At 38.6% G+C, this 26906-nt stretch overlaps 1 protein-coding gene across 1 annotated transcript in view; it reads left to right on the forward strand.

The window, feature by feature from the left end:
- The first annotated feature begins 9362 nt into the window (after positions 1-9362).
- Positions 9363-26906, forward strand: part of DAW1 (dynein assembly factor with WD repeats 1) — a 46676-nt gene continuing 29132 nt past the window's right edge. The window contains exons 1-3 of the mRNA XM_027876132.1: positions 9363-9444; positions 15208-15280; positions 23046-23190. Of these exons, the coding sequence (XP_027731933.1) occupies positions 9363-9444; positions 15208-15280; positions 23046-23190 (300 nt within the window). The remainder of the gene's footprint in view (positions 9445-15207; positions 15281-23045; positions 23191-26906) is intronic.

The following is a 26906-nucleotide window of genomic DNA, read 5'->3' on the forward strand; positions in this document are numbered from 1 at the left end:
GCTGTTACCAGACTTCAAGTACTAGCAACAGCTTGAGTCAAGTCAACAAGCCTTTATTAGGTGTTACTATTGCATTCTAATAGGGATAGACAAAACATAAAAGGGAGCTGAAAGTAAGGTTGAGGAGAGATGAAGGTACCTGGCTTGGGGGCATCATAGAGAAAGTTGAGATTACAGCCTGGAAAGGAAAAGGGATTATATTTGATTTGTTTGAAGTTTGGGTTAGCACCAGGGGTAATGCATAGATGTTACAGAGAGGCAGATTTCAGCTTGATTTAAGTAAAATTTCCTAACAACCAGAGACATCCAGAAGAGGAATGTGCAATGTCAAGAAGCAACAGGTTTGCCTTCATTGGTCTTCAAGCCATTGACACTATTGGCTCTTTCATGGGATCACAGACTTCAAGCTGGAAGAGACCTGAGAGTTCATCTAATCCAGTCCCCTCATTTACCAGACGAGGAAACTGAGGCCCAAAGACTTTGAGTTTTATGTGAATAGTAAATGACCTGGAAGGGATTCTTGTTCAGGTACAGGTTGGATTAGACAGTCTCTAATGCCTCTTCCAACTCTTCCAATAGATTTTATGATTCTATGAGAACTTCAGAGGATACTCGGGGCCGGAGTTGAATATTTGTTGTTAGAGAAGACAATTGCGATCGTGGAAGCAGAGGAGGTCACTAATGGATAGAGCGTAGAGTGGAAAGGGTACAAAGGACAAAAAGAGGGGGAATGCTCACGTCTAGGGGTTAGAAGGAATCAACGAAGGCACTAACCAGAGATGGAGCCTTCAAAAGAGAACCAAGCCTTTAAGAGAGAACCATGAGCACAGTCTCAGAAACAGAGGGATAAAAGAATACCAGAAGGAGGAGGTCAAATGATTCAGATGTGTCAAGTGATGATGAAGAGAGGATGATACCTGAGGGGAAAGGAAGGATCTTTCTTATCTTGTGCCTTCTAATGTGCGTTTCTCATTTCTGTCTTCCCACATCTACCAACAAAAGTTCTAGTTTTCAGACACTGGGGAATTGAAATAACTTAAAACCTACACAAATATGTAATAATAATAAGTTATAAAAGAGTCATAGAGGATAGAGGGCTGACCTGAGGAAGACCTGAGTTCAAATTGTACATCTGACATACACTCACTTTATGGCCAAGGGTAAACCCTTTTATCTTTTGAGGGCTTCAGGTAATATTTTAAGACTATAATTTATAGAATAGTAGCTAATTGTCATCAAAGGACGAAGTTTTCATGCTGAGACTCTTCACAATAATGAAATTACAGATCTAGACCCTTTTCCAATACACATGCATGCACATACCTGTGTACACACAAATAATAATACATTTCAGAACATGTTCACACAAAACCCTCTGGACTTCAGGTTCAAAATGAGGAAAGCTGGAGTAGATAATCTCTAGAGTATCTTTAGCTTCAAATTTCATGGTCCTATAATTCTGTCAAGGAAATGAAACTAATGCTAGTTTCCCCCTCCCCATGTTATTTTCTGAGTATGTTTAGCTGATAAGCTCAGATAACTTGTCAGAAAATGCCCAAGCTATCATCATATATACAAATACTGCACAATTGTGGAGGGAACAATAGAGTTCTATGACTTGTGTATAGTAAATTGAAAGTGAGGAAGTAGTACTATGGTTAATATTTGTTGACAGAGAAGGAACTACCATTTTAAAGAGAAAAAAAAGAGTATTGATTCTGGAGACAATTGGTTTTGTATTATTTGACAAAGTATAAGAAAAGCAAACATACTATGGGAATCACCAATGATAAATAAAAGTGGAAGACTACGAAACCATGAAGGAAGTAAAAGATAAGAGAAAATATTGGTTAGCACATGTGAGTATGTGTTCAGTAGGTTTGATTGTTCAAAAGCATTTTTTAATTCATCAGCACCTATTTTCAAAAAGGGATAAGGATTTTTTGCTTACTGTCTCAGACATATTAAACAATAAACAGGAGTAGAGTATTCACAAGCTAAGAACACCAAATATAAAAGGGAGAGATCAAAGAAAATCAAATCAACAAAGGAAAAATCTCTTAAAAGCAAACAAACGGAAAATGCTTTAGAGAAACAAATCAAGAATCTTTGACTCTCCCATTTCCTATTTTGGAACCACTAAAGGATTATTATCTTCAAAGACAGACGGCAGGAAGCCACAAGGATGTTATCATGGATTCATGGGGTTCTGAACTCTGCCCTCTACCACACATTTGCTGATCTGCTCCTCTTGAGTGTAGGGAATCCCTTTCTTTATTAGTAAATGTGTACACTGCTGCCCCCTGCTGCCATCGAGTCATTTAGCAAATAAATAATCCAGTTTAGTCAAATGTCCCTCAATATTCATTCAATAAATGTAACCAGCATATATCAAACATATACTTGCTATGTGTAAGACATTGTGATAAGTGTTGGAGATTCAAAATTGAAAATCATACAGTCCTTACCTTTAATGAACTTCATTCTGGTGAGATAATAATTAATAATAATAATAAACATCTATACATTGCTTTTACAATTGCAAAACATTTTACAAATACTATCTCATTTTATCCTCACAACAACCCTGAGAGGTAAGTATTATTATAATTTACATTTTACAGACGAGGAAACTAAGGGAGAGAAAAATTAAGAGACTTGCCCAGGGTTACCCAACTAACAAGTGTCTGAGGTCAGATTTGAGCTTGGATCCTCTTGACTCCATGGTCAGTCCTCTAACCACTGTACCACCTAGCTGCTCAGACATGAATATGCAGATAAGTTAACATTTAATATACACATCTTCATGCAAAGTTATTTCAAGAGAGAGAAGGGATGTTAAAAAATTAAGGTGATTAGTCTAAAAAACTACTTTAGGAGGCACCATTTGAGCTATGCTTTGAAGAAAGGTAAGGATTCTATGACATGGGGGGAGGAGGGAGCAATTTCTAGACCTATGCAGCCACCTACGCAAATGGATAGGTAAGAGATAGATTATTGTATATAGGGAATAGTAACTAGCTGGGCAGTTTGATTGAAATGGTGGGTGCATGAACAGGGGAGTGATAGAAAACAAGACTGGAAAGGTAGATGCAAGTTGTATAGGGTCTTAAATGCTAGACTGGAGTATATAGAATAAAATAACTTTTATTAAAAGAGCATCACACTTCTTAGACATTTTTGTATTCATAAATGGGTTAAAAAAATCTAATTACATAGTTAGACGACTATGGGATAATAGGTTCCGAGTGAGGTCATCCAGCTTTTGCTCCAATACTGCCATTGATGGAATCATGTTATTGCTTAAGGATTGTGTTGGTTTGGGTTAACTGAATTTGGATAATATTTAAAGGAAGCCATGGGCTTCATGGAACAAAAGAGAAGTCACAGCTTTTATTAAGTAGCCCATTAAGCAGTCTGTAATGACAAGCCTCAGGTAGCTGAATGCTGGTTGTTTAATTTGTTGATTATTATAAGCAACATATATTTCATCCCAGACGGACCTTTATCTCATGCAAAGTACATGCTTGGGGCATTTATCCTTCCCATTATTCATTATTCACTAACTCATTGGTTTGTTTATCCATTCATTTCACAATCTTTTACTGAGTACTGTAGTTGAACTTACCCATCAGAGATCAGTAGACTCAAGGTCAAGAAACGTGGGTTTTCCTCCTAGCTTTGTGACCTAGGGAAAGTCATTCTTTACCTGTAAAATGAGAAGGTATTTGAACTGTCTGTCTGAGAGGAAAGTGTTTTGTGGACTTTAAAGCCCACTATGCAAATGCTTGGAATTTATTTGATTGTTGTGACAAAAGGTATACGCGTGATTTTGTGAGAGAAGTAGTGCAAAACAATCTGACAAACAAGTGGGGGAGTCAAGGGAGGGAATAAACATTTATGTAACACCTACTATGTGCCAGGCTCTGTGCTAAGCATTTTTTACAAGTATCTCATTCACTTCTTTTGAAGTAGATGCTATTATTACCCCCATTTTACAGTTGAGGAAACTGAGGTTAAATGACAACCAGGGTCACACAGCTATTAAGCATCTGAGGCTGGATTTGAATTCAGATCTGCCTAACTCCAGGACCAGTACTTTATCCCCCAAATCACTTAGTAGCCCCAGCATAACGGGCATCAGGACGCAGCACAAGATGCATAAATAAGTGTTGAGAGGTACATGATAGTCAGCGAGAACAACTTGGAAGAGGTGGATTTTGGACTGACTTTTAAAAGTGATGTATATTAGGATAGGAAAAAAAAAAGGAAGCACAAGGACATGTCATTCATAGGGGATGACACAAGCAAAGACTCCATTCAGGAACAAAAAAGTCTTGACTATGCCACATAGTAGGTGCTTAATAAATGCTTGTCAACTTGACTTGCTATACAGAACTCTGAAAGAATAAATCACTATGAATGGTCAAGGGTTTGTCCCCTTAAGCACTACAACTTTGAAAGACTTAGATACTTTGAATTAAAACCTTTCTAAAATGTGTTAACAGATTTCTCTGCTTCCAGCTGATTGCAAGCCCCATGAGGGCAGGGGATGTCATTTTTGTCTTTGTAGGTTCAGGACCTAACATGGTATCTGATATATAATTCTCTTGAAAGTTTATTGAAATGAGTGGAACAGAGAAGACTGAATATATATATATATATATACATATACACACATATATATTTGACGACTGAAAGTCATTCTCAACATCAGGACCTTTGAAGCTATTTTAGAGTTATTTGTCTTTGTATTAATTGGTCCCAGATTGCTGGACTCTGCTGGTTCTTTTTGGCTCCTTTTGTAGTTTTTTCTCTCTCTCCTCTTGCATTTGCCATTAGTTGTTATGTCTCATTGCTGTCTAGATACCCAGCTATAAAAACCTCTATTTCCCCTTCTGGCTTTTGGCTTTTAATCTACGGGCTAGGGAACCAGATCATCAGGTTTGCATCAAGTCTCACAGAATTTTAGTTTTCAATTCCTATTATATGAAAAGCATTGTGTTAGATCCTGAGGAAGATGGAAAGATGATTAAGATGCAACACAATGTGTGCGTATGAGTAGTAGTAGTAGTAGTAGTAGTAGTAGTAGTAGTAGTGATGGTGGTGGTAGTAGTACTGGTGGTAGTAGCAGTAGAAGTGGTGGTGGTGGTGGTGGTAGTAGTAGTAGTAGTAGTAGTAGGTTCTGAATGAGGATCATAGCAACTTTCCTCAGAGCAAAGAGCAAAGTAAATAAATGCACTTAAATGTGGATTTTGTGACATTTTGACTGCTCAGATACTTGGGTGTGTGTGTGGGGCAGGTTCTGGGTAGATATTTTTCCCTATGATGTGGGTGGGTATGTGTATTCTTATTTCTCACTTTTCAATTCCATTCCAAATAGGTGAGATATTACTGTCACAATAAAAATCATGAAATTGTAGGTTGCAAGTAACATTGGAGGTTATATTCAGCAAATACCTGATAGATGGTGGTTTAGTTTCTGCCTAAATACTGCCATTAACCAGGTTTTGTTATATTGTAAGGAATTGTATGGTAGGAAGAGAAAATGGGTTGGTCACAGTGGCAAGAGTGAGGGATGGCACAAGGAACCAGAAGTGTTCCATGTGTGTCTCTAAATGAATGAATGAATGAATGAAAAAGCATTTAATCAACACATAGTGTGTACCAAGCACTATGTTAAGCATTGGGGCTACAAATAGAAAAAAAGGAGATAGTTTCTGCTCTCAAAGAGCCCACAATCTAATTGGAAGAGACAACACATAGAAGAGAGTTCAGGTGGAGGGCAGATGGAAAGACCTGGAAGTTCTCAGGGCTGATGACAAGATTGTTCTATCCTTGGATTGCATCAATAGTCAGATGAAAGTGCCCAAGGACCTAAAAGGCATAGAGGCAGTAGGGTCTAGTGGTCTTCCACTTTATTGGAAGAAATAGAGTTGATGAGTCCCATTTTATCCAATGGATATCAGCAGTCAAATGACCCAGATGGCAGGTAGGTGATGCAATGGATAGAGTGCTTGACTTGGAATCAGGAAGACCTAAGTTCAAACCTAGCCTCAGACACTAGCTATGTAACTCTGGGCAAGTCATTTTACTTCTGTTTACCTCAGTTTCCTCATCTGTAAAATGGTGATAATAATAACACCCATCTCCCAGGGCTGCTGTGAGGATTGTGGGAAAATTTTCTTGCGTCATTTGAACCTAACCCTGCATGACAGAGAAACCACACCTGTTGCTTAGAGATCAGATTTGTTTAATGCTTAACTCAGGACCTACATTATGCTAACTATAAATCCAGATAGATCCAAAGATTGATAGAAGAAATGTGAGGAGTTTTCTCCTGTTATACACATACAACCCACATGTCTTATCTGAAAACTGCCTCCATACTGATCAGTCAGCTACTGTTTGCTTGTTTACAGACACACAGAAAGTGTGCCATCCTTTTTTCATCTCTTCCCTCCCTCTGCTTCTTTCTCAAGTATTTCTGTTCTGGACTTTGTTCTCAGCTAGCAGGATCAAATGAGATAATAATTGTAAAGTGATTAGTATAGTGCCTTGCACATAGTAAGCACTATATAAATATTAGCTAGTAGTAGTAGTAGTCTTAGTAGTGGTATGTGGTCTGGGTGGCCAGAGTGGGGAAGGAAGAAAAAGGGAAACTGAGGCAAGGTTCCAGCTTGTTGGATGGACTCCTTGTGGCGAACTTTGGGGCAGAGATGGACAAGATGAGCAGGAATCATTAGAGGAAGTTTCCCAAATTTATGAGCTCATAGATCTATCTGAGTATTTAAATATACATACATATAAATTCCTTACAATGTATGAGGAAACAGATCAATAATGTCAACAAATGATTAAAAGTGCTTTTGTAACTCTTACTTGGAACCCTCAATATGTCAACAGGTGAAGAAATCAACAACATTCTAAGGTCACCTGGTGAATCAGTTATAAAGTGAGAAACCTTCCAGCGAGAATATTCAGGTAACACTTGAAATTTTCTGCACCTCATTCTTTTGCTGTTCCCTGCTTTTTTGGGGGGGGGCAATTGGGGTTAAGTGACTTGCCCAGGGTCACACAGCTAGTAAGTGTCAAGTGTTTGGTCTGAGGCCACATTTGAACTCAGGTCCTCCTGACTTCAGGGCTGGTGCTCTATCCACTGCGCCACCTAGCTGCCCCTGTTCCCAGCTTTTCCAATGAATAGCAAAGAATGATATACAGAAAATTGCCAAAGTACCACCTGTGACCTGGGATTTTATGAGAAATGAATTCTCCTCCAGCTTTGTAGTTTATTTACAAAGTAAATGTTGCTGATTTCCTGTTAGAGATGGGGAGATTAGAATAGTAAAAGGACTTTTCATTCCTAATTGGCCGACATTCTTAGTGAATGACTCTCTATTTAGATGAAGAATGAAGTAATGAGTGGATGGGCAAGTTAAAGACAATGGGTAAGTACAGTTTGGAACTGAACCAGGGGTGAGTCAGTATAATACAGTTTAACCACAATTTAAATCAAGGCCACAAGGGAAAGTGTTCTTTATTTGCAAACTATGCTTCTATTGGCTCTTAATCACATTTGCACACAAACTGGGTATTACAATTCCTTATTGTCTTTGATAATCTAATTTAAGAAGTTTACAGAAAAAAAATCCTAAAACCACAAAGAAATCTACCTAAACTTTCTTTTAGGTGAGTTTCACCACCTCACACTCCATCATTCACACCTTTTATCTGAGCTATTAGATAAGCACGTGTGCATGTGTGCACACACCCACCCACCCACCCACACAAACACACACACACAATCTCTAAGGGGCCATAGTCCAATATTTTTTATCTTATAAAGGAGGAAGCATCCTTTGGTAAACACCTCTGGATCCTCTTTTTATCTTCCCCTCTTCCCTTCTTCCCTGCCAGTAGAATCTTCCCAAAGTCTTATGAGCTGTGAGTAAGCCAAAATGCAGTCTGTAATCTGCAAAAGGAAGAGAAATGAATGGAATAATTAGTACTGATTTGACTGTAGTATTCCTTTCCTAGCCTTACGATCTATTTCTGATTATTCCACAAGTCTATACTTGGGCTTTATTTTATCATGGAAAGAGAATGCTGAGTGGGGACTGGGGTTACCGTAAAGAAAGGCAGCTGCTTAGGAATGAAAACTGAAAATTCACTGATTTATTGTCTTTGGCCTCAGTTTCTCCATATATTAAATGAGAGATGGTTGAAATAAGTTCTCTAAGTTTTCTTCTCTCTCTCTGTTTTGCTTCTAAAAATTCACACCTAAAAATAGCACACCTAATAAGTAGCCAAATAAGCCTGATGAATTTTCAGCGACAATCCAAAGCTCAGAGATCTAAGACTCAGATATCTCACTCCCAAATCCTGGGTGTAATCAGCCCAGTTAAGTAAGCAAAGCAAGTAATAAGGTGGAGTGACTAGAGAGTTGCAGGTGAAATAAAAAATTCAGAGTTTAAATCCTGCCTCAGACACCATTCTCTCTCTGGGTCTCAGTTTCCTTTTCCGCAGAATGAGATTATATAAATCTAAGATATTGGGATAACAACAACAACAATAATAGCAGCTAGCATTTATATAGCTTTAAGATCTGAAAAGTGCTTTACAGATTCACGATGCCTCAAAAGTCTTAGTGATGTTTGGAGTTTGGAGTAATAGATTCAGACATCATTAAGACTTTTGGAACACCCTGGATTATCTGTTAGATCCTTCTTACTACCCTGCGAAATAGGTGCTATTGTTATCTCTATTTTGCGGAGGAAGATACTGAGGTACAAAGAGTTTAGGTGTTATGCAAAGGTCACACAGCTGTGGTCAGAGTGAACAGAATCGTGCCGGGTTAGTGCACAGCAAACACTGCCAGGCTTTGATCTTAGGCTAGGCTAGGTAGAGTGTTAGTCGGGGTTGGGGAGAGGAAATCATCTTTCCAATGAGGCAGGCAAGGACACGTAGAGACCCTCCAGAGGCTTCCCCCAGCAACATCTAGGATGGCGGTTTTTAACCTGGCGTCCGTGAACTTGTTTTAATTAACATTTTGAAAACTGTGTTTCAACATAGTTGGTTTCCATGCATTTTACTTTATGCATTTAAAAACAGAATTCTGAGAAGGGGTCCAGAGGATGCTGTAGTAGTGGAATGTCATAAAGGGTCCAGGACCCCCAAAAGAGGGGACGAACCCTCCCCTGCAGCCTGCTCAGGGCAGACTTGAGAGCCCTCCGCTGGCTCCAGAAAGGGAATTCGCGGACAGGTGCCCTGGATCCCACGAACCACCACCCTCAGTGAGGGGCGCCCCTTTGGGCGCATGCGCAAGCGTTGACCTACCGGGGAGCTTCTGTTAGGCGGTTGCCATGGCGATGGAGGCCTCTGGCCAGTGCTCCGTGAGCGAGAGAATGAAGCTTAAAAGGCTCCTGCTCCGATATTATCCACCAGGTACCGCCGTCTTCAGTGTCCTCACCCTGGACGGGGAGTCACCTATCAGGGGAAAAGTCCTGGAGGGCACCCGACTGGGAGTTAGAGGACAAAGCCGGGTCCCTAGCGGGCTGGGGGGCGGGATGGGGTTGGAGGGTGGGGGCCTAGGGAGCGGAGGGGAGGCGGCATTTGGGGAGGGGGCGTCCCACCCACCGCGGCAAGGGGGGAACTGGGGAGCCCTGGCCCGGGACTGGAAGCAGGAAAGCACAAGCGTCCCCCAAAAACTTTTTTAGGCTAGGAAACTGAGTCCCAGAGAGGTCAAGGGACTTAAACTCATAGGTTTGGAGCTGGAAAGGACCTTGGAGGCTATTGGGTTCAACTTCCTCATTTTATAGGTTAGGAGACTGAGGCTGAGACAAACCCAGTGGCTTCCTGCTCGAGTCTCTCCCCTCACTCCAATCCAGCTTCCCCTTGGGTGCCGAAGCTCTTTTCCTAAAACGAAAGTCTGATTATGTCACCCTCCCCCCTTTCTTCACCCTCAATAATCTCCAAGGCTCCCTATTACCTCCAGAATCAAATATAAAATGCTCTAAGTGGCCTTTAAAGCCCTTCACAACCTGCCCCCATCCTTTCTTTCCAGTCTTATACTTCACTCTGAAAATTCAATGACCCAACAATGTCCATCTATTTGTAGTTTCTTGAACACTACACACTCTCATCTCTAAGTTTTTATCTATCTATCTATGTCTTTCCATCCATCCATCCATCCATCCATCCATCCATCCATCCATCCATCCGTCCATCCATCCATCCATCCATCCATCTATCCATCCATCTATCTATCCATCTATTCATCCATCTCTCTCTCTCTATCTATCTATCTATGTCTTTCCATCCATCCATCCATCCATCCATCCATCCATCTATCCATCTATCCATCCATCCATCCATCCATCCATCCATTTATCCATCTATCCATCCATCTCTCTCTCTCTCTCTCTCTCTCTCTCTCTCTCTCTCTCTATCTATCTATCTATCTATCTTCTTATTTAGCTTGTTAACCCCAGTGCCTGGAATGCTCTCCCTCCTCATCTCTGCCTCCTGGTTTCGTTCAAGATTCAGTTCAATGCTATCTTGGCAGGAGACCTTTCCCACCCTCCTCCTCTTCCTCTCAAGAGCCTTCCCTCTGCGATTACCTTCAGTTTATACTAAATATATCTTGTATATATCTTGTTATTTACATATTGTCTTCATCATTAGAATGTAAACTCTTTGAGGGCAGGTACCCTGTGTTTGTTTTTCTTTGTGTCGACTTCTGTCAGCACAGTGCCTGGCACATAGAGGTAAGCTGTTAAAGAAATGGTCGTTCACTGATTCACTGACACAGCCAGTGCATGTCAGTGGTGGAATTTAAACTCAGATCTTCTTGATTTCAAGTCCAGAGCTCCTTACCTTGCTGGAAAGGTGGAGGAGCTGATAAACTGAGCGAAGTCTAGGAGGATGGTATCATTTTATTTTACACAACACTCGAGGTACCTGATTCACTGTTTAGGCTAGGGAGTGAAGAGACTCTACTGTCTCCTCTTAAGGTGGTTCTCCTGCCCAGCCACTCCTCCCACCTCCCAACAGACATGAACACTCAGACCTTAAGATTGGGGGTGTATACAAAGGTGCCATGTAGAATTGGAAGGGAAATTGAGGTTTTGTCAAGCTATCTTTTTTTTTTTTTTTTTTTGCTTTTTGGCTAGGCAATGGGGTTAAGTGAGTTGCCCAGGGTCACACAACTAGTAAGTGTCAAGTGTCTGAGGCTGGATTTGAACTCAGGCCCTCCTGACTCCAAGGGTGGTGCTCTATCCACTGCACCACCTATATGCCCCACAAACCATCTTATTTTCAAATGAGGAAACCAGGACCACTGAGCAGATGGGATTACAAGAAAAAAATAGTGTACAACACATCTTGTTTGTTTGATGAACTGAGAGAAAGCATGAAGGTTATGGGGAAAGAATACTAGCTTTGGAGTCTAGAGGACCTGGATTCAAATCCTACCTGTGACACTTATTTGTGACATTGGGGCAAGCCATTTTTATGTTCCTAGACTTCCAGGTCCTTATCTGTAAAAGGAGGAGGTTGGACTAGTGGGTGCTGAGGTTTCTCCAGCTCCAGCATCGAGAACCAATGATATCAGTTCTTCACAAATGCAAGTAGAGTAAAAGGTGGGCATGCTTTCTTGTTTAAACTAGGCTAGATTTCCTAGGCCAGTGTTTGTCAAGTATAATAAGAGAATAATGACGTACCTATGTTTTGGGACCACATCTGTACTATGGCGATCTCCTGATCAGGAAACTCTAACTCTACTAGGAAACTCACCCTCTATCAATGTGGACCAGCCCCTGTCCTGCAACTTACAATCTTAGCAAAGTGACCAGGGAATGCAGAGGTTAAACATCCTGGCCAGGGTCACATAGCCAATGTCAAAAATGGAACATCAATCTTGGTTTTCCTGACTCTTAAGCTCTTAAAACCTACCTCTTTAGCCACCACCATGCTGCCCACGTATGGTATGCATCCATGCACACATACAGGTATGTGTGCCTATATATAAATATGTATACAGGTGTATTATGCATGTATGTAAATGTGTCTGTGATATCATTGATGTGGGTATTCCTTCCAATGACACATAGTGCAGCCTATTATGTCTAGGCCTCACTTGTCTGTGATCTCCTATAAGTCCCTCCTTTTCTCCTGATGTCTTGAGGATGTGCTTGAGGGTTCTGCCTAACTATGTATACATAGATTCATGTAAACATACATGAGTATATATTTGTAAACAAATTAATGAATACATTCAAGGCACAGTACCTTCCACTTGGAAGGCACTTAATAAATCCCTACCGTGTAATATTGGTGGGATCTAAATGTAATCAATCAGCAAACGTGTTCAGTACCTATTTATGTATGAAACACAGTATTTGGTCTTGTAGGAGAATGGAAAAAAGCCTATCTTCAATAAGACTACAAGCTACCTAGGGAGAGAAGACATATACACAGAAAACATCAACAGACTTTTAGATCTTGAAGGAACTTTCTAGAACTTCTTGAAGGTTTATTAAATCCAGTTTCAATAAGCGTGAATTACTTGAATTGAACAGTACAGGTTGTGAAACTGAATCCCAGAATAATTAAAAGTCATAGTCATACAGAGAGTGAGGAAGCTATGTCACAATTCTTAGATTCAGCGCTTACAAGAAAAGTTTTATTAACAAGATTTAAATAATGCCTAAGACAATAATATATAATATGTCACCAGGCAGGACTTGATTAATTAATTGCTAAATAAGTGATAGAGGCAACAAGGGTATGATCTCAGAGGAGGGTGAGATCTGTGTAGGTTGGATTAGCTTGAGAAAGCTTTGAAGAATGAGTATTTAGTTAGGTGGGAAGGGAGGCTGTTCCAAGTGGGAAGAATGGTATGAACAAAGGTAGGAAAGTTGAATGGACATTCTGGTTTGCATATCAATGTCTTCTGAGGCTAGTTGATAGGACAGTGAGTAGACCATTCTGATAGGAGGAGACACAGTGAAGATTGAGAAATAAGGCTTGGGAAGTTTGGAGGCAGAGTGTGGAGGGCCTTGAATGTCAGGCAAATGGATTTTATAGAGTAGTCTTGGCTCTATGTGATCTTGCTCAGTTCGTTCGGTCTGCATTTTCTAATTTGTAAAATAAAGGAAGCTGAACTAGGTTACCTTGAAGAGCTCCCTTTGGCTCTAAAGTCCAGTGATTTGCTATATACCATGGTTTGTTTTTAGGATGTGAGGGGCTGTTCTGGAGGCTGCTGTAGTGGTTTAAATGTGGACTGATAAAAGCCTGAACTTGGTTGGTGGCAATTGCAAGGGATAGATCCTGAAGTAGGGTTCTTCACCATTTTTATGTCATAGACCCCTTTGGCAGTCTGGTAAAGCCTGTGGATTAGGGCAGTGATTTTAAATGCATAAAATAAAATATTGATAGCATTAAAAAGGAAACTAATTCTACTGGAATAAAGACGTAGTTTTTTTTTTCCCATCCAAAGTTACTGACCCCTTGAAATTTATCCACAGACCCCTTGGGAGTTCATGGACTCATGGACCAATGTCTTAGAGACATTTTGAGGGAAAAATTCATAGGATTTGGTCTGTATTCAGCTACAGGAGCTAAGGGGGAAGAGCTGGAAGGAACAATCAAAGATGATTCCCAAATTTCGAGGCTGCATGACTGAGAAAATAAGGCAACCATTAATAGCAATTACAAAGGTCAAGAGAGAAAGATGGCGGGGGTGCTAGTGGTGGTAAAATGATGAGTTCCACTTTAGACTTGCTGAATTTGCGGTGATCTATGCAGAAATATAGGATTGGAGTTCAAAAGATTGGGCAGGACTAGAGATTTAGTTTGAGAGTCTTTCACATAGAGATGATAGTTGAATCTGTGAGAGCTGATGAATTCTTGAGAGTTTCTGGAGAATGAAAAGCACAAGGAAAAGAACCTTATCCATGAGAAAAATCCATACTTAGAGGCAAAAGGTAGAAAAGAGACACAAAATATAAGTGAACAATGGCTATAAAGAATGAAACCATACTATTTTCACAACTTAATACTTTGTATGAATAAAAGCATTTTTTCAAAGTCATTAGGACTTTAACATTTTCATTTGGATATAAAATTTTATTGGTACCACTGACATTCACAAATATAATTTACCCGTTCTCCCTCAACCTCTCTATCTGTTTACTCATTTTTACTGATCCCTCTACTTCTCCTTTAGATTTTGAGAATAACTAGTACTGGTATGCAGTAAACATGTTGAGCAAGGGACCTGAGTCGTTATGGATGTCATTCTACAATGTTCCAGAGGTTGATGACATCTTTTTCTCATAGCTTTTGATGGCCCTCATTTATTATATGTAGCACTCTGCCCATGCCTACCATACTGCTCTCCATTCACTACATTCTGTGTGATGCTCATTTTAATTCTTTGGAAAATATTGTGTACTTACCATACAGCAAGAGCAGGAGAATATTAGCATTAAAAATGGGGTTTTGCTTTCACAGAAAGCTGGGGGTCATAAATGAGTTTTGTAACTTAAATGAAGATGTGGTAATTTACAGATTATTCTCAGAAAAAGTTTTTTTTTTAAAGAAATGTTACAATAGGAAGGATTAGTGCTTATTTATATTCTCTCAGTTTTTTTTTGTGGGGGTGTCAGGGTACTAATAAGGCCTAAGATTCCCCCCCAACATTTTTGTATCTTCTGTTATTCAGGGATACCTTAATAATTGAGTCTTTGATGCTTCAAAAATGTATCACTTTTGTTATGGCCTTCTATGTTTACTTGCTCTAGTCTAGAATTTTTTCCCTTCATGGTCACATGGAAATGATCCCATATTCTCAAAGGCTATACTAGCACAGACTTCTACTTTGAAATGTGAGTAATTAGTAATGAAAATGTATAATAATAATAATAATAATAGTTAGCATTTACATAGTACTTTAAGGTTTATGAAGTACTTTTTTATGTTATTTCATTTCATCCTCATAACATCCCTGTGATGTAGGTGCTATTATTATCCTCATTTTTCAGATGAGAAAATTGAGGCAGAAAGAGGTCAAGTGATTAGCTCAGGGTCATAACAGCTAGTAAGTATCTGAGGCAGGATTTGAACTCAAGTCTCTTCCTGACTCCAAATCAAAGACAGCATCTACTGCAGTATCAGCGATATTCTAAATTGTGATTGTTTTTACAGGTATCATTCTGGAATATGAAAAAGGTGGAGAGTTAAAGACCAGATCCATAGACTTACTCGATCTCAGTCCCAAGTAAGTGATCTAGTTAACATGATGGCATGTAAGTTCAAGTAATATTAGAAAAAAAATCCTACCTTGTTGATTATATTAGTTAATAGACTTTGGGTGATCCATGGGCGTACAGAATAAACCTCAAATAAAATCCAAATGGGCATATTGTGTTCCCTTTTCCTCTTTTGATAGGGGTGGAGCTTTTTTAGGGAACAATAGGAGAAGGGGCACTCTTTGTGTCTGTCCCTTGATATATTCATTTCTGCTCAGTGTCTTGCTGGATACAAGTGATAAACTGCTAAAAACAAAAACAAAAACAAAAAAACAAAACCCCCCTAAAACAAAACTCTGACTTTTTTGCATGACTTCTAGTCAAAAGGTCCTGGGATTTCAGAGACCCAGGGCTGCTCCTCTAGCTGCATGGCCTTGGCCAACTTACAACCTCTTTGGATTTCAGTTTCATCACTATAAAATTATGGGTTTGTATCAGCTGATTTCTAAAGTCCCTTCAGAGTCAACTTTCTGTGCAAATAAGACTTCCAGGTCCATTAAAAGTATCATAAGGAGACATAAATTGGGTCCATATAGCTTGCTGTGCTCCCTAAGAAAAACTGTGAATCCCATATAGCTTAGAGTAACCATGTTCCTTGGCGTTTGCCCAAGGTGTGATCTCTAAAAAAAATCTGTCATTTAATGGAGATTTAATGTTCAACAATCAATGTAACGTAGGTGAGAGACATAGTGGATATAAATATGAATGTTTACACCTTCGTATTCCATACTACCGACTCGAGAATGTGTTTCATTAGTTTATAATCACATCTCTATACAGTAAGAAGAGAACAGCAGGGCGAGTAGTATCGATCAAAGAAATGACTCCTCTCCCACATTTCCATTAAGCCCTGTAGAGTAATGATAGACCCCTCCCAGTCCCTGGAGCTGCTTTATACTAGCCCTACATCTGGGGAGGGTCAGAGGCCACTTCCAAGCATCACAGACAGCATGGAAGAGGCCATTTCTAAAATGATATTGATCTTTCCACATTCATTGTTGGGGTAAGGGAGAGACTGACAAACATCTTTGTTACTAGCACCAATTATGGTCTCAGAGTTGTCCAAAGAGAGCTTACACTTGGCTGCTGAACTAGGAAATCATTAGGATTATGCTGAAGATTATTTCTCTGGCCATATATCCATTTGGGGCTGTGCTGTGAGCATACATGGAGTATGTCTACCTTATAGACAATGACGTTGTCCTCTTCATTGCACCTCTTCATCGTATCATACCAGATCATTATAGAGTTGGGGTGCCAACGGAAACAAATCAAGTTGAGTTATTCTCAGGGCTTGACTTTCAGTTCAGGGAAAAGCCCTCACTTGCGAGGCTCCTCCCTATTTCTGGAATCCCCTAGAGCACAAAAGATTTAGTAGAAACTCCTACTCAGCCCCAGCACACACAACCAGCTGACTGGCAGAACTTACAGGGAAAACTGAAGGATGAGTAAATGGAATAAAGTTTGAATTGTGCCTGATTGTTTTTCTGCTGACTAAGAATTTTTTCATATTTTCATATTCATATTTCATTAGTATTGACTTAGTGATGAAGTCAAAGTTTTAGTCTTGCTAAAGATCAGTGGGGAATCCGAACTGGGCAGGTAGCAGAAAGGATGGTAGAAAAAAAAAACCAAACCTCTAAGGATAGAAAATTATGCCTTTAATCATAACATAATTAATAACTCATTAACATTTTTCTTAGTTTTCTGTTTTGGCACACTCATTGGGCCACATGTTTTTACATTAGTCTATCTCCCTTCCCACTGATGGGGATCTTCCCTCTACCAGCGCATGCTACAGCCCACACACGCCTTACCATCCTGTGCTATTCCTGCTCATCTTTTTTTTTTTTCTAAATCCTCCATAGATAGAGAATCTGCCCAAAGAGTAGGAGGCCTTCCTTTGCATTTCTTGGTCATTGTGTTATATTCATAATTCATTCTGTTCTAGACACTTATGCAGGACATTTCATCCTCCAAAACACTCTTGTAGATGCTATAGGGGATATAAAGAATAATCCTATCCTGCCTCCATGTTTTTTTTTTTAATGGCTTAGAGTGCTTAGCTTCAAAGTTCAGCTCACATGTCGAATCCTACAGGAGGTCTTTCAGGATCTCCCTTATAGTCAGTGCTGTCCCTGACATGTCTTTGGGTTACTTTTGTATGTACCTTTTACCTACTTTTTCTATATTCCTTTTGTCTTCCATCTCCCACACAAGTCTGCAATGTAAGCTCCTTGAGAGGAGAGAGAACTTTATTTGGTGCCTTGCATAGTTGGCAATTAATAAATGCCTGATGAATTTAATTAACTCTTGGAGCCATTAAAGATACCAGGAGATTTTTGAGTAGAGGAGAGATATGGCCAGATGTGGTGTTATAGGAATCAAGCAATCAGTAAAAGAACATTTTGTTGACCATTGGGGATGCACCAGACACTGTGCTAGATGTCAGGGTTAGAAATATAAAGAATGAAGCAATTCCTACTCACAGGAAGCTTGTGTTATTTTGGTAGCCATGTGAAGAGTTGGTAGCATGGGGGGAGACTCAAGGGAGGAGACATTTGAGGAAGCCAGTACAAAATCAGATGAAGGCCTGAACTAGGGTGTCAGCAACATGAATCGAGAGAGCGGGAGGGATGTGAGAAGTGTTGGGTTAGGGTTGGAACCACAAGGATTTAGGAACTTATTTGACGTGTGCAGGAGAGGAAGAAGGATCTGAGGTTTTTAGCCTGACTGACCTATAGAATGGTGGTACCATCAGTAGAAATAGAGAAGTTGGAAGGAGGGCCAGGTTGAGGAGAGACTGTGGAGTTTGAGGTTTCTATAGGCTCCCCATGTAGTAGTGTCCAGCATGCAGTAGAAGGTGCAGTACTAGAGTTCAGGAGAGAGATGACGACTAGATATGTAAATTGGGAAGCAATTGTATAGAGGCTTTAATTAGACCCATGAAAGTAGATGAAATCTGTAGGAAAGAAGATATATAAAGAGAAGGCCTAGGGGAGCATACTGGGGTGCTCAGGTGGTAGAAGAAAGACAGTGAACCATCAAAGGTTTGAGAATAAGTAGTTAGACAGGTAGGAAGAGAAACAAGAGAGAGCAGGAGGTGAGCGTGGTTGGGTGGTGGCGGGGGAATGGGGCAATAGCATGCAGTGTTGCAAAAATATACAAAAGGAAGATTTTTAACAAGCTATTCAGTTGAGCAAGAAACAGAGATCACTAATTGTTTGATAGCCGTGTGAACAGAACAACTTTAGTAGAGCAGTAAAGACTAAAGGAAGAAAGAAAACATGCATTTATTAAGCACTTACTGTGAGCTCCACATTGTACTCAGTGCTAGGGATATAATATAAGGAAAGTCCACCCCATCAAGGAGCTTACATTCTGATAGGGAATACAACACACACATGGAAGCAGAAAAAGCAAGAGAGCTTGGGAGATGAAGGTACAGCGCCAAGAACGTAGTTTTAAGTGTAGTTATCCCTTCCACATCTCAGGGGTTAGGGATGCAGCACCCCCACGATGTAGAAAATCCACATAAAATTTTTTGACCCTCCTTTCATACCAGAGAAGAAGTCTGAATTTTTTATTTTTCTTTCAGGGGGTATTTACCATGCCTTATTGTAAAATCTGGGTTAAGTATTTGGTCATAGGCTCTGTGTCATCTGTTGGCCTTCATGTGCCATCTGTGGCTTCCACAAAACTCTCCCAAGATTCCCATTTCATTTCTTATGCTGTCCCACAATATTATCAAAGCTGGGATGGGGGAAGTTGAGGACCATGAAGGCTAGCTTGGGCCCCTACACAAAATGGAGGCCCCAGGAGGAGCTCACCAGTGGGAGAAGAGGACACAGTTTGCTGAGGGATGTTCCTGGTTGAGTAAATCACAGGGCAAGTTGAATGTTCCAGGGTGAGAAGATAAGTCCTGTGCATCGAGGAAAGTTTTTTGAAGTCCACAAGGCAGGACTTGGGCAACAAGGGCAATCCAGATTACAAAGAGCCAAGCATTGAATGGATAGTGAGGAAATTGACGCAGCAAGTACAGACCAATATTTGTAGAAATTTCTCAGGGAAATGGGAAATGACAGAGAACGTTAGCTTGAGGAGATGGCGGTGTCAGGGGAAGATTTGTTTCTTTTAATAGGAGAACTGAACGAGTTTGTATATTTGTAGCCAGATGGCAAGGGTCCAGTTAAGCCCCTGAAGGAGATAAGAGGAGATAGAAGCAAGGAGGGGCACAAGCAGACACTATGAAAGCAGATTTCAAAAAATTTAATGAAAAGTTGGATATATCTATGGCCTGACTCCATAAAAAAGTGTAGGTTAAAAACAATGAGAGATTCTACAGAATGCATTTCTGACTTTACAATTGCAAATAATCTCCAAGAGGACAAGAAGAGGAAGAAAGCTAAGGAAAATGACATGGCTACATACATAATTCTCTACTGAACTCAGATTAAAACACACACATACAAGATGAAGGAAGCACGTATAACTTAGAACAAATCCCTGTTACAAAGGTCTAAGACTAATGGCATACAGGCAAAAGTCCGTAATGGGCTGAGATTTTAGAAAAAAATGTAGAAGATAACAAAAATATGAGGTATTTTAAGCCTAAATTTCAAACAGACAAACCAAGTCAAGGATAGACCACTGCTTGGGGAAGATGAAAAACCTTAGCAGATGACAGAGAGAAAGCAGAAGTACTGAATTTCTATTATGTTTTCATCATTTCCGTGAAGGAGAAGAATGATCATAATATTGGAAATTAGTCCTCAGCAAAATTCAAAATTAGATTAGAGAGATGATTTGTAAGCACTTAGGGGAAAAAAGAGTTACTCACTAGGAATCAGGGTCATTAAGAATGTCATGCCTATATAATCTATTTTAAATTGCTTGCCTTCTCAAAGGAGGGGGAGGGAGAAAATTTGGAGCTCAGAATTTAAAGAAATGAATGTTAAAATTGTTTTTACGTGTAATTGGAGAGTGTAATGCCAAACAAACCTCATTTCTTTCTTCCTTTTTTTTTTATTTTTGGATAAGGTTAGAGGGTAGTAAAAAAATGCTAAAGACATAGAACATCTTGATTTCAGTAGAAAAAAATTGGCAAAGTCATTTTATCTCTATGTGATGGATGATCAAATTACATTTTCATTAATTGATTGGCTGAATAGTGGCATGTCACGAGGTTCTCTGCCCTTGGGCATGTCATATTCAACTTTGTCATTGGGGTTGGGAGAGGGGAAAGGGTAGGGAATAGCATTTATTTAGAACCTACTATGTGTCAGATACTGTGCTAAGTGCTTTACAAAAACTATCTCAAAACAAGCCTGCAAACTAGGCACTGTTATTATGACTATTTTACAGTTAAGGAAACTGAAGCAGACAGAGGTTAAGTGACTTTCCCATGGTCATACCCCTAGTGTCTGAGGCCTGATTTGAATTCAGATGTTTCTGATTCTAGGCCCAGTGCTCTATCTCATGCAGTACCTAGCTGCCTCCAAGGAACAGCATGATGGCCTAGAAGGCACGCTTGTGAAATTGTAGATGACCTCAAAGATAAAGGATGGGAAGGGATATATATTAAACTAAATGAGAGAATCAGGACTCAAAATCATTTTGGGAAGTGAGAACAGTGGCCAAAATTGGTTAGAAGAAATTTATATTTAGGTTAAATAGATCAGTTACATATCTACAGAACAAATGAGACCTGGGTAGCAATGATTCATGTGAAAAAGACTTGGGACCCTTTGTTGACCACAAGCTCAGTATTAGCCAAAAATATGGGAAAAAAAGCCAATGTAATCTTAATCAATTGTAATGTAAGTATAGTATTCAGCAATGAATGCAGTTATAGTATTAATGTGTATATATATATAAAATATATATGTGTTTTATATACACGTGTGTATATATGTGTGGGTGTGTACATATATATATTAATATAAGTATAGTATTCAAAAATTAGATGATTGAAGTTGGAAGGCACCTTTAGAAGTCATCTTGTTTTTCAGTTGTTTCAGACTCTTCGTGACCCCATTTAGGTTTGTTTGGTTTTTTTTGGCAAAGATACTGTGTGGTTTTCCATTTCCTTTTCCAGTTCATTTTATAGATGAGGACATTATGGCAAGCAGGATTAAGTGACTTGCCCAGGGTCACCCAGCTAGTAAGTGTCTGAGACCAGATTTGAACTCAGGAAGATGAGTCTTCCTGATTCCAGGCCTCACACTGTATCTACTGCATCATCTAGATGCCTTTAAGAAGGCAGCTGATCTATCCTTATCCTCACCCCCAGAATCTGAGGCCTAGATAGAGGTAGTGACCCAAGGTCATAAGGTAGAGGAAGAGGAGGCATGACCAGTAAGGTCTCCTTAGTCTCAGCCCAGTAGTCTTCACTTCAACTCATCGAATATTAATAGGCAGGGAATGAATCCCAGTGTATACTGGGCAGCTCAGACTGGTATAATAGATTGTGTGCAGTTCTTTGAGAAGGACATTGATAACCAGAAAATATCCAGAAGAAGGTGACTAGATTTCTGAAGTATCTGAAAGTCATCTCAAACTGAGCAAAATTCGAGGGAGCCAGGAATGTTTGACTTGGAGAATATGAAACTTATGGAAAAAAATAATAAATATTTTCAAATACTTGAAGAATGACTTCTGGAACAGAGAAGTAGACTTATTCTTTGTTGCTCCTGTGGTCTCCTTTTCATATCTCCAGTAGCACTGTCCCTCGCACATGCTAAGAGTTCAGTTGATGTGTGTTAATGGTAAGAGGGAACATGAGGCAGTAGGTTGAATACTGGATTTAGAACCAGAAGACCTGAGTTTGGGTCCTGATTTTCCTGTTTAGTAGCTGTGTAACCTTGGACGAGTCATTTAACCTTTCTGTGCCTCGGTTTCCTTATCTGTAAATTGAAGGGTTTGGGTTTGGCTGGATTACTTCTTAGGTCCTTCCCAATTCTAAATCCTATGATCTTGCATCGTATGGATAGAGACAAGATTAGTGATTTCCTTGATATAGGGAATTTCTTGGGGAGGAAATTTGCTCTACCAATGCAGGTAAGCACCTTTTCTTCAACTTTTATATAACCTTATAGAGTTGTCTAGAGTCTTGAAGTAACTTAATCACAGTCGCTCAGCCAGGATGTGTCAGATGTGGGGTGTGGTCCTGGCATTGTCCTGGTTTTGAGGTTAGCTCTTTATGCTAGGCTGAATTAATATCATTGTATGTTATCTTAACATTAGGCAGTCTATAGGTGAATCTTGTACTAGATTGGCTACGAGGAAGGTAGCATGGGTTGTTGTTGTTTGTCCTTCATTCTCAGAGAGGACCAATGACATAACAAGGCTGATGACTTGACTTGCATGAGTGTGGATAAATGAAAAATTCAGTTTACTAAAAGGTAACTCAAGGTGCTTGCCGTCAATAGTAAAGACTTAAAATAAGATCATACTATACCAATGTTTGCATTTTCCAATGATCACTTCATCTTATTTGTGTTAGTAACATGACAGAGATAATTATAGGAAGAATAATATGATTTGTTACTGACTGTTTTTTTTACAATCTCTGCCTTCCAAGATAATTATATACTTATCATTTTGTCAAAATTTTGCTTAACAAAATAATTTAGTTTTGCATTTACTTAATGTATGTGCAATGTTGTTTTTGTATAGAATAATCAATATTTTCTTATTTATATAGAAAAATCAATATTTTCTTACATGTTACAGTACAGATGTAAGTGCCTTAGTAGAAGAGATCCAGAAAGCAGAGCCTCTCATCACAGCATCACGAACAGATCAGGTCAAACACCTAATACTGAAATTACAAGATAAACTTGGACAACAGGGTGACCACAAATTCTACCTTTTTAAGGTAATAAATATTTTGAAATTCTTTTAATATCTTTGATGAAATTTTGACTGTAGATGTATCTTTAGTTTTCAGTTGAAATGAACAATGTTTTGATGAATGAAACAAAGATGAATTTCATCTTCAGTTTGTATTTGTTAATGTTATTCCATCTCTTCCACTTTCTTCTACTCTTTATCAAAATATGATAAGGAGCTCTTCAGAGTGTGGCAGGCTTTTATCAGCCCTGTACCCATGGCAAGTTGAATGGAATTTTGGGAATTATTTATTGTACTAGATTTTAGCAAATTTATCATTCCATAGATAACAATAATACTATGACTTAAAATATTTAGTATCCTTTTTTTCTTTTTAAGATGTTGTTACTTAATGAATGAATGATTCTAATTGATGGTATAATCAGATGTGACTGTCAAAACCAATATCCCATTCCCTTTGAGTATCTGTGCAATCTGTTCTTTGAGTAGCTGCTTTTCAAAGGGCTTGCTGCATATACGTATATGTACATACATATATATATATATATATCTGTACTGCTTGAGACTGTGCATTAATGAACTCTTAATTTTTTCTTTGAAAGTCTTTATTTATAAAGTGAACATCAGACAGTAATGCAGCCAAATTTGGTCTAAGACACTTAACATTTAAATAATATAGTTTCTATATATACAGTGTCCTCATAGTTTTTCTGGACCTCCCTTGAAGTCACTCTCAGGTTTCCTTGTCTATTTATTCCCATTTCTGTTTTCTATATTCAACCCTCCTTTCTCACTGTGCTTCTCTTTCGTCCTTTGCACCCTGTGTGCGGGGCCTGCCTGCTCATCCTGCTAACAAGTATTCTAATAATTCAGTTCAATTCAACAAGCCTTTAATGAGTGCTTACTAGGTGCGAAGCAGATGATAACAACAGTCACAGTAATTGAACACGACTACAATGCAGCAGCAGTTTTTTATTCTCCAGGGCATGTATAAAGACTGGATCAGGATCCTGGAAGAGCTGACATTTAAAAAAAATTATTGTCACGGCAAGAATAAAAGAAATATCCTTTTTAGCTTTTCAATGAGTACATTACATATTTTCTATTCTGTTGATTTAAATATTAACAGTTTTATTGTAACTTCAGTTACCATTGTTAATAATAATAATATCAATATATCATGGTTATAATAGTAGCTCATGCCAATTACAAACATTTTATTTAAAAAACTCATTGAGGTAGAGGTACAAGTACTATTCTCTCCATTTAAATATGAAGAAGCTAAAGTTGCAATGCGGTTGTGTAGAAATACAGATTTAACATTTTAGAAAGTTTAGAGCACTCATTATTTACATGCAAAAAATTGAATATCCAGTCCTCTGCAAACACTCATGTAAAAATTCAACACGCATATGTTAACTACAATATTCATGTAAACATTCAACAGACGTGTGTCAGCTACCTCAAAATGGATAGATATTAACATTCAAGTGAACATTAAGATATGGAAAATGTTTAGTTTTATTAAAGTTCACCGTATTCCGTGGACAGACACCATTATTCATTTCTTGAAAGTTTAAAACAAAATAGCAATTACTAAAGAGATCTCATCAAGGTACCTCTGAAAGTCAGGCACTTAAAGCTATGGATCTGAAGCTCTATCCACTGCACCACCTAGCTACCTCCGAGGTAAGGCACCCACAAGGAGGGAGGAGCAATAAGAAAGTGGCTGAGGAAGTGCAGAAGGTAGGGTTTAAGCTAAGTCTTGAACCAAGCCAGAGGAGTCAGGTGGCAGAGGTGAGGAGTGTGCCAGGCAGGGGGCAGAGCCAGGGCAAAGGTCTTCCAGTTATATTTAGAAGTTAAGTTTTTGTAGCAAATTGAAATAGATATTCTTAATTCACTAAAATTTCATAGTCTCTACTTCCATACTATCTGTATTATCTGTATATTATCTGTATAATATCTGTATTATCTATAGATAGTATTTGCCTATAATGACAAATATAATTTTAATAAAATTTTAATAGGTTCTTTTTTTGGTCCAGCTTTGAAAATGATTAAATTAATATATGCCATTTTAAAATGAATTTTGATAAAAACAAATATCTATACTGCATCCCTAAGACTTAAATATCAATTTTTTTCTTCTTCCCCATCCTCACAACCATTTTCTTTTTTCTCCCCAGTCTTCTTTCTTGCCCTTCCCTTCTTGTATGGGGAATTTAAAACAGGCAATGTATAGTAGATGGATCTACTATACTATATGTAGTGAATATGATGGATAGTAAAAAGAGCACAATAGACTGAGGACAGAGCCAAGTTTTGCTGCTTAATAGCTGTGTGACCTTGGACAAGTCACTTACTCTCTTTGAGACTTAGTTTCTTTATCTGTAAAATCAGTGGGTTAGCTCTAAGTACAGTGATCTCAAGTACAATGATAATTGTGTACAATTATAACAACATGTAAGTGACAAGGAGATTTGGGGAGTTTGTGTGGTCTGCTGGAAAGAGCACTGGAATTTCAGTCAGAATCCTTTGCTCAAATTGTAGCTTAGCTACTTACTATTTAGGGTTAAATTAGGAGGTTGGATTGGATTATCTCTGAGAGCCTTCAGATTCTGAAACTTAAAACTACATGAGTCAGTGTACTCACAGTTTTGCTTCTGCCTTGTTTATTTATTGATTTATATAACAATTTTTTTTAAAGAGAGGACAGATTTCACTCATTGTAACAATATTGCTTATACCCTAAACATGTTCTTTCAGGTACAGAATACACAAGCAATCTTTTGCTTTTCCAGATACAGGTAACAATTTAAATCAGCAGAATAAAAATAGATCTATGAAGGTACATAACTGTAAATTAATTTTTTTCTCCATTCCTTTTGTCCTGACATGATCTTTCCAGCAGGTGGCAACCTTCAACTTCAGATATCAGGTTTAAGAACCTGTCTTTCCTTCCTAGTTCCTTAATTAAGCACATGCTAATAATTGAGACCATATTAGATGCTATAAGAGATACAAAGATGAATAAAACCCAGTCCTTGCTCTCTAGAGGGATTTGTAAGTGGTAATGAGCTTGAAGTTTTTATTTTTCATTTGTAACACATACACACAGACACATTTAGAAAACAAAAACCAAAATTTAAAATTGACGTTGGTTCCTGGATAATGAATAACTATAGTCAATGTTATTTATAATGATGGAATTTGATGATAGGAAATGTAGCACTAAAGAAAGAACACTAGATGTGGAGTCAGAGGATATGCTTTAATTATATTCCTGCTACTTAATAACAATAATAGATACTTATGTAGCTTGCTTTTTGTAAGCAGTCTTATGGAAAGGAGCTCATTTCATCTTCTCAACAATTATTTGAGATGAGGACTATAGGTATTATTATAGTCTCTATTTTGCGTATGAGGAAACTGAGATTCAGATGTGTTAAAGGATTTATTTACCCCTAATCATACAATTGGTAAATATTCAAGGCAAAATCTGAACCTGGGTCCATCTGGACTTCAAGTCCAATGATTTTCCCACTCTATCATTATACTTCTCATTATCTAAAAAGCCTCTATAAACCTCAGTTTCCTCATCTTTAAAATGGAAGAATAGATATGATCATCTTTAAGGTCATCTTCCCATTCTTGATCTAGTGATATGTATATATTATATCTCTGTGTTTCTGTAATCTATCTATCTATCTATCTATCTATCTATCTATCTATCTATCTATC

This window comes from Vombatus ursinus, unplaced genomic scaffold (genome assembly GCF_900497805.2).
Source record: "Vombatus ursinus unplaced genomic scaffold, bare-nosed wombat genome assembly UNPS02014810.1, whole genome shotgun sequence".
Taxonomy (NCBI): Eukaryota; Metazoa; Chordata; class Mammalia; order Diprotodontia; family Vombatidae; genus Vombatus; species Vombatus ursinus.